At 43.7% G+C, this 9,452-nt stretch overlaps 1 protein-coding gene across 1 annotated transcript in view; it reads right to left on the bottom strand.

Moving 5' to 3' along the window:
• nav2a (neuron navigator 2a) overlaps positions 1 to 1,264 on the bottom strand; it is a 111,523-nt gene extending 110,259 nt beyond the window's left edge. Inside the window, exon 1 of the mRNA XM_084063397.1 lies at positions 1,217 to 1,264. Coding sequence (XP_083919523.1) covers positions 1,217 to 1,219 — 3 coding nt within the window. The 5' untranslated portion in view covers positions 1,220 to 1,264. The remainder of the gene's footprint in view (positions 1 to 1,216) is intronic.
• Positions 1,265 to 9,452: the final 8,188 nt, after the last annotated feature.

The following is a 9,452-nucleotide window of genomic DNA, read 5'->3' as shown; positions in this document are numbered from 1 at the left end:
TGAAGAAGATGTTAATATACATGTTAATACATGTTTAGTGCTCCAAATGTATCTTCAATTCTATTTGTGAATGCATTTCCAGGATCCAAAATATAATTTCAAACATCTTCTCTCCTATGGGCTAACCTACTGCATATTTAGTTGTGGCATATATTGTTTTGCAATAAAGGGACGTTTTTCCACTGTCATCAATATTCCAGCTTCCCTCCTTCCTGGTGGAGGGGAGGGGGTACATTTTGGTCCTTTTCTTGTGAAACATGATGAGGCACGTTTGGTTCCTGCTCCAAAATAAGGACCTAAACCACAGACCTCTATGCTTGCTTTCATGCGAGCGCCAGCTACTGTGGTCGGGGCCAGAGGTTTTTCACAAAGGCACACCGCACCGCGAAAGCCGGCAAGAGTTAAAAAAAATAAGTCTGACCATCCGTCTGCTATAGCATTACAAATCACCAGTGGTGTAAAGTAACTAAGTACATGTACTCAAGTACTGTACTTAAGTACAATTTTGAGGTATTTTTACTTTACTGGAGGAATTAAAATGTTCAGTACTTTTACTTCTTTCTACTCCACTACATCTCAGAGGCAAATATTGTACTTTTACTCCACTACAATTATTTGAAAACTATACATACTAGTTACTTTGCAATTATCAATTATTACATTATAAAACATACATCAACCCCTTTAGCCCTATTTTATACCTAGGCTGTTTGAAAATAGCCGATCTACAAGCTCACAACGCGTCGCATCGCGACGCGTTGTGAGCTTGTAGATCTGCTATTTTCAAACATTTTAGTACTTTTACTTTTGGTACTTTAAGTACATTTTGATACCCATTCTTTTGTACTTTTACTCAAGTCAAATTTGAATTCGGGACTTTCACTTGTAACGGAGTACTTCTACATTGCAGTATTGATACTTTTACTTAAGTAAAACATTTTCCAACCCTGCAAATCACCAGGCGCTCTCTCGGCGCTCTCTGCACTCCTAACCCAGTGCTCTGGCTGCACGGGGCCACAGGCATCATCACCACAATGGTAGGACTATCTCCTTCACACGCATTCGGGTATACTCGTGCTCGCGCAAACACACACACACACGCGCGCGCACACGCACACACTTGAGTACACACACACAAAAAACGCATACACAAACACACAAAGAGGGCAGACACAGCAAGTGTTCTGCCAAAAACAAAACTTGGAAGGTCACTCACCATCTGAGAACGACTCTTGGGGCACCCATTGATATCTTCAATCTTCTCATTGGCTGAGGAGAGAGAGAGAGAGAGAGAGAGAGAGAGAGATGTGGAAGAGACAGAATAGAGAGGAAGGAAAGAGAAAGAGGGAAAGAAAAAGAATGATTTTTTATAAAGCGGTGTTCCCGGCGTCTTTGTTGTCGATTGTAATCCTCTTGTTTAACATCCACTAGAAATGTGTGTTAGTAGGTGTGTGTGTGTGTGTGTCTCACACACACTGTATACTGTGACTGAGGAGGGCAGGAGGGCAGTAGGTGTGGAAGGCCTGTGGTTGTGTGGACAACTTCCGCACCCCCCCCCCTTCCCCCGCCCCGCCCCCCCCCCCCCCCTCTCCTTCTCCTCCTGTGACATGAAACCCTATCGTCACACAGCAAATGGGAGTGAGGGGGCCATGCTGCCACGCTGGGAGGGGGGCGTGTGTGTGTGTGTGTGTGTGTGTGTGTGTGTGTGTGTGTGTGTGTGTGTTCTCATCCCGGGGGCGGGGCCCAGCCCCTCAAACAGCAGCAGCTGAGACAGGCCCGTCATCTCACAGCTGACAACTGTGCCAACAACAGCAAGCACAAGTCTCCTACATCACCATATACCCCAGTGGGGTATATGGTGATGCTCCGCCACTGGGCTTATACAGTACCTATCGACCAACTACCCTCACACAGGAAAAGGCCCTGTGTATTTAGTCAGGTGGATAAATAATAATGCTAGTTGTCAAATGTCCTCATAACCCTCCCACGCAGACACACAGTAACCAGGACTGCTGCATTCACTGGGCACTGTATTTTTTTGTTGTTGCATTTTTCCGACGCCAACTGAGGACCTACACAGCTGTTTACCGTCCATATTTTTCTTTTTGATTACTACTCGTTTATATGATGTTTTATGCATGTTATTGTGTATTATTGTTTGTCTTTAACTGTGTCGATGAATTGAATACACAGGACCCCAATGGAAACAAGCCATAGTGCTTTCTTGGGTTGATCCTTTTAGCACCCTTTGTATGGAACTGTACCTATGTGCTTTTTTTTGCAAACTGTTAATAAAGTATTCAATCAATCAATCAGTATATCACCTTGCCACCCAATTTATTTTCTTTCTTTCTTTCTTTTTTTGTGGTGTTTCATATGGACCCTTACGGGTCCATTTGGTTACTTTTGTACCCTCGCAGAGTTAAATGGACACTCAGGATATTACAGTGTAGTGACTTTTGTCCAGTCAATGCTTTTGTCCCACTGTGTCTCTGTCCCCTCAGTCTCATGTGTTCATGGCTCACACAAAACAACAAAGATTAAAAGCTGCTCTAGTTTCGCTCGTGTACAATTAGTGTGGTGTGAGATTTCCTCTCGGTGCACAGAGGGCAGCAGGCAACGAAGACAGCTCACAACAGGTGAAAGGAAAGTCTTTGCCGGGTGTTTGGCGCTACATCTATGCGGTAGTGCAGGAACAGTGCTCGGCTGTTATAGTGGGAATACAGTCTGAATGATTAAAAACAAAAAAAGAAACAGCCAGGGGGGGCAGTGACTCGGTCAGTGAATTAGACAGGTCAGCTCTTACAGAAATAGAGCACCGAAGTCTGACGTAATTTATGCATCCTACCTGGGTTGTTTTTTTCCCCCCATTCTGAATTCCCATAGACGCGTTTAATATCGCGTCAAATAAGAACTGTGTTCCAAAAATAAACAAATGACCCCGGCGGTTTGACTCTTACGGATATGAAGCATCAACTGACGGTGAGAAAACAATAATGTTACTTCCGCCGAATTAATAAAAATTTCGCCAGAAACAGACTGTATCAAATATGAGTGACTGACTATCATAAACGATACAGAGCCTCCTCCCTGACAATATCGCCAAGACAGTTTGTTTATTTTTGGACCACAACTCTTATAACATATGAGACGATTCTAAGATGACCCAATGTTCTCCATAGACTTCCGCGACCCATGAGATGAAGGAGTGACGTCAGGACTTCTGTCCTCTGTACAGAGAGGGTTGGCTGTTAGGCTGGTCCTCTGTTGGATGCTCAGTCAATCAGTTAAGACAGACAGGCAATTAGTAAGTCAATCAATCAATGAGACCAGAGGACTAAACAAGACAACATACAGTAGGTGGCCAGTGACTTTGACCAGTTTCACTTTCAAAACCTTTGCATCATGCATGTCACACAAACAGAATGCGGCACACAACACCAATGGTTTTGATTATGTGGATTGTGGAAGTTAAATGGTGGATAGGACCAGGGGCGGAGATCTTGCTTGAGGCTGGGGAGGCCTCAAGCCAGATCTCCGAAATCGTGCACAGCACGCGCGCAAAGCAGAAATTTGTGGGGTTTTTTTGGCGGATTTTGTTAGTTTCTTTTCGGTTTTCGGTTACTTTATTTCAGTTTTAGGGTTAGGTTAGGGTTATGTTATTTAATTCTTATTTTTGCCTGATTTGACTGATTTATTATCAAAAAAATATTATTTTAACATTTATTTTTATTATTCTGAATGACTTGGGGGGTCCAATCTGAAGCTAGGGGGAACAAAACCCCCCCGTTCCCCCCGGGATCTCCGCGCTTGGATGGGACTCTATATGAAAAAACGTGTTATATCGACAAAACGTATCGCATTCTGTTTGTGTGACATGCATGTTGCAAAGGTCAAAGTCCATAAGTCTCTATGAGCTGGCATGACTCAGATCTCCATGACAAAGTGTCACATTTCCAGTCTATGGTATGGTATGGTACGGAGGGGATGCCCCCCCATCCCAAAAAAGGCCCCTCACCAAAATCCCAGAATGAGACAACGGGGGGTTAATGGGAATTTCCGGGAATGGGCCTGACAAGGAGTTTGACCATGTTCAAGAATCTATTGGCTACACAGTAAAATGCAAGTTAATTCATCCATTTTTAATTCATCCATTTTTAACTCAGAGAGTGTATAAATGGAACTAACAAGTATAATCAGGCCTTTATTACAACATACAGTACACATAATTACACAACCACAAAATATCACTAAAGGCAGGGATTGCGGGTTGTGCTGTCCACAAACAGTACGATATTTACAAGTTCCTCTAAAGGTTGTCAAAATGCCCGCTAGCCTTCGACGACCTTCAGCGTACAATCGTGTGCATTCATCATCAATATACAGTCCCTCAACAGCAGTGTGTCAACGCTCTGAGTCTATCGACTGTCTGCACTGTATGAAACGTAGCTCAGGAAGCTAGCAAGTATAGCTGACTCACTGGTCAGCTGGTGGCCGTGTGCCTCGGCGCGCGAGCGTGCGCGTGCGTGTGCGTGTGCGTGTGTGTGTGTGGAGCTGAGATGACAGGCTTGGTTCAGACACAGTAAATGACAAGGTTGTCTGCTATAGTAAGGCTGAGGGGATGACAGAGCAGGCATGCTGACACTTTTACAACCAAACTCCTTCCTCTGTTTAAAAAGTTCCTCTGTTGTTGTCAAACGCACAAAACAAACCCCCCCACCCACTTCCATTACTTGCAGCTGACTGAATGTGTTTATATATATATATATGTATGTATCTGTAAGCTTTAACTACTTAAACCATATATACTTAGTTGACTGGGGTCCACCAGGGGTCCATACTAGGCCCCCTTCTTTTTCCCTCTACACCACATCTCTGCTATAGTCTCATTGAATGTTCACCCCAGTATACGGACACTATAGGGTCCAAGTGGCTCAGCAAAGACATTCTGTCTTCCCACTCCCAAATATATTTATTAACTCTTTAAGACCGGGAACGCATCTGTGTGTCATTTTCAGATTTCGTTGGGCTATTCAAAAATAGCAGATATACAAGCTCATAGCGCGGCACCGAGTGCCGCACTATGAGCTTGTATATCTGCTATTTTTGAAAAATCATGAAGAGTTGTGCAAATATTTGATTTTTTAAATATTTTTTTGGCGGACATTTGTCACATCTTTGCTTCTGGGGGTTCCTGGAACTAAATATTTTACAAATGTTCACTTTAAAAAATATATAATCTAAGATTTTGCCACAAATATTCACGATTTTTCAAAAATAGCCAAAGAAATCTAAAAATGACACACAGATGCGTTCCCGGTCTTAAAGGGTTAATAAATGAATAGACTAACGACAAATATAATGAAATCAAGCTCAAATGAAAAAAATAAAGTTTCAGGAGGAGAGGGACTGAAGTGTTTTTCTTACCCACGACCTGTATGATCTCAGCCAGCAGAACTCCATCTGACACGTCGGTCTGCAGGTCCTTGATGAGACGCTTGTGTCCTGACTTGGCGAGGTAGTGGTTGGCCCAGTCCGTGTAGATCTACACACACACACACACACACACACACAAGACCACAACGTTCAATTACCAACTCTTAACAAAACATACACAAACACCCCTCGCCCCCCAAATTAAAATCCAGCGAGGAGGCGGCGGGCACATGGAGGACTCCATCAACACCTCAGCAGTGCATATAGATAGAGAGGTACAAGAGGTGATGATCGGGGGCCAGAATTTTAACGACTCCTAATAAAATAAATAACTGCACTGCACGGACGGCAGCACAGCAGTCTCTCTGCTCTTTTTCTTTTGTTAGGGAGGACGGCCAGGCTGGCGTGTATCCGCGTGGTATTCACATTGAGTGGGGCCATTGTGCTGGGGCGAGGGGCATTCATCTGGGGGGAGAGGGAGAGGGGGGGTAAGAGGGGGGGTAAGAGAGAGAGAGAGAGAGAGAGAGAGAGAGAGAGAGCACGGTGGGCCATTTTCAATGGGGCCTCGGCTGACATCATCCTCTGGGGACAAGAAAAGGCCCTTCAAATGCTTTGGGGAGGGGGGGGGGGGGGGGCGGCTGAGCATCAGAATAATCTGAATAGCTTCTTTCATAATTAGTCTCTCTCTCTCTCTCTCTCTCTGTCTAACTCACTCTCAAGCTCTATCTCTCACTCACTCTCCCTCATACACATATACACACAAGCACAAACGCACACATGCGCACGCAGACATGAGACACAGACACAGACACCCAAACATATGGAAACACAGACACACAAGTAGGCAAAGCAAATGTTTTTTTAGCACCGTCTAGACTCTAGAAGGACCAGGCAGTGAAATCCTGAGTGGAAATGTAACTCTGAAAGTGTAAAAGAATCATAAGGGTACAGTACATATCATATTTAAGTGTAGGGGTTTCAAATGAAAGTAAAAGTGTCTTTACTTCCACACCACTGGAAGTAGCTCTCGTTGTATGTAGTCATCTCTTCTACTCGTTCACTCTTTGTCACTCATTCAGTATTTTGATGCATACCGTTACATGCAAATCTAAATATTAAAGATCAGAAGTGCTGATGTTCCTGATGACATAGGAATTTAACACACACACACACACACACGCACGCACGCACGCACGCACGCACGCACACAAGCACACACGCACAGTACATTGCAGTGTATTGCAGTACACACGGCCACACACACAAACACAAGCTGCCTTGGTGCGTGGGACAAACCAATCCAAGCACTAACACACTCTTCTAAAGATCTGTGAGTCACACACAGTGCTGAGGCAGCCTGCATGCCAGCAACGGATTAGGATATATTCCTTTCAATTCTCACACACTCAGCTGGTTCAGGAAAATAGAACATGAGTGTGTGTGTGTGTGTGTGTGTGTGTGTGTGTGTGTGTGTGTGTGTGTGTGTGTGTACGCATGAGTGAGTGTGTGAGTGCATGCTTGCATGAGTGTGTGCGTATGTGAGAGTGTGTGTGTGTGTGTGTGTGTGTGTGTGTGTGTGTGTGTGTGTGTGTGTGTGTGTGTGTGTGTGTGTGTGTGTGTGTGTGTGTGCGAGTGTGTGTGCGAGTGTGTGTGTGTGCGAGTGTGTGTGTGTGTGTGTGTGTGTGTGTGTGTGTGTGTGTGTGTGTGTGTGTGTGTGTGTGTGTGTGTGTGTGTGTGTGTGAGAGAGAGATTCCTTTGAAGTAGTTTCAAGGCAGGTAAATTGAAGGCTTTGCAGTGTAATTAAAACCCAGGTGAAATGGGTAGCTGTCATTCACAGAGCTCTATAGGAAACAGAGGAGGTCAAGGAGCCTAGGGGTGACATAGCGGGGGCGGTGGTGAGAGTATAGTGGTGGAAGATGAAGTATTCACGTTTATGACTTAAAGGTAGGGTAAGTGAATCAAAGCTTTACTTTCTGATAGTAATCACTGCATTAGAAGCATTGTTTCAATAACAGTGATCTCCTAGCCTGGTAAACCAATCCTGGGCACGTGAATTCACAATATCATGTGTCTTCTGCAGACCGGTCCGGCCCCAAGCATCAACTTGTAGATTTGCTATTTTTTGAAAAAACGTGATTTTTTTTGCAAATCTTTGAATATTTATATTTTCAAGCGAACATTTGTAACTCAAATCTTTGCTTCTGGGGGGTCCCTGGTACATTCTACAAATGTCCTCTAAATCCTGACTGATTCAGAAAAAATATGTGTTTTTTTTCATGGCAAGGACCCCCAAAATGATATGTATTTGGCTGGGACCCCCATCTCAAAATATGTTGTTCCGGGGACCCCCCAGAAGCAAAGACTTGAGTTAAAAATGTTCGCTTTAAAAATATAATTATAAATAATCAAAGATTTGCACAAATTTTCAAGATTTTTGAATAGCCAAAGGAATCTAAAAAATGATAAACAGATGCATTACCCGGTCTAAGTTGCCAATTTTAGCCTATCAGGAGAGTGTGCCCATGTATGAGATTCAATGGAATAGTTTAATTTCACTAATATTTCATGAACAAGAAAAGTGTTTCCCAATAAACAAACCTTGATTGTTTTTCATTTGAAGACGGTGTGTGCAGGAGTTTTTTCTTCCACATTTATCAGCCCTATAGCTTGGTCATTTGACTAATTTCCGACACCCTGTCGTAGGTGTGCAAAAGTCTTGCCTATGTCTGTGCCATTGGTTCTCAAAGTGGGGTCCGGGGGCCCCAGGGGTTCTTGGGGGGGTTCCAGGGGGTCCCCAGCAAAATGTGTTAATATAGCATCACAATAACTTTAACCTTTTATACTTTGGCTATTCAAAAATAGCAGATATACAAGCTTATAGCACGGCACCAAGTGCCGCGCTATGAGCTTGTAGATCTGCTATTTTTGAAAAATCATAAACATTTGTGCAAACCTTTCAATATATATATATCTTTTACGCAAACATTTGTAACTCAAATCTTTGATTCTGGGGGTCCATGGAACAACATATTTGAGATGGGGGTCAAATACATATCATTTTGGGGATCCTTGACATGAAAAAGTTTGAGAACCACTGGTCTATGCACAAGAAATGAACAGTGACAGAATGTCAGCGAATGACTATTCTGAACAGAGGTTTCACATTAATCTAAGAGAAATGATGTGAAATAAGGTTAGGCTAACTAACACGATATATTATTAAGAAAACTAAATTCCAGCTGTCTCTATATGCAGATTCAACCATGTAGGACAGGCTGGGATCGTTGGATAAACAGTCACATTGAACAAACAGGGAAATTCCCTTCCCCGAGCCTATGTACCAAATACTGCCAGTAACCCTGGAGCCTCTCATTCAATGACCTTTTTTTAGAAGCTGTACAGTAAAATTGGTGTAGGGGCCGGGGGACATCCCTCTGACTGGGACATCACTCTTAGTTTAAGTATAGAACCTGATTCATCTGCATGTCTCTGAGACTGATGGGACTTCATGAGTCATGTCTGACGTGTGTCATACGCTGCCCTGCACATCAACATTTATCAGTGCTGATTTGCACAAGATAAGCCTTGCCTCTGAACCTCGCTTATTGACTTAGATGTTGACCATTTTGCCAACAAAGTTCTCTGTTTATCAGCTAACCCCCTCTTTCTCCTAAAGTACTAAATACACAGCAGGTTAGCGCCGAGTATTAAACCCATGCATGAAACGACATAGATCTCTTTGTGGCTGGTGTTAGGAAACAACGACCCGTCAACAAGCGACAGTGTTTTGTGAATTCTCACATACACACCCCCCACTGTGCCCCCCCCCCCCCCCCCCACACACACACACACACACACACACACACTAACCATGTATGTCAACCCCCTCACACAATTAGGACATCCAGATAGCTACGTATGTGTCTCTATCGTTACCGTTCTTAAAGAAAAACACATACAGTGGATAGATGCAAAACAGCAGACAAGCACGCACGCACGCACGCACACAGTGGTGT

Source organism: Gymnoscopelus microlampas (genome assembly GCF_963454915.1).
Source record: "Gymnoscopelus microlampas genome assembly, chromosome: 1".
In the NCBI taxonomy this organism is placed as follows: Eukaryota; Metazoa; Chordata; class Actinopteri; order Myctophiformes; family Myctophidae; genus Gymnoscopelus; species Gymnoscopelus microlampas.
This window is presented reverse-complemented; position numbering and strand designations above follow the sequence as displayed.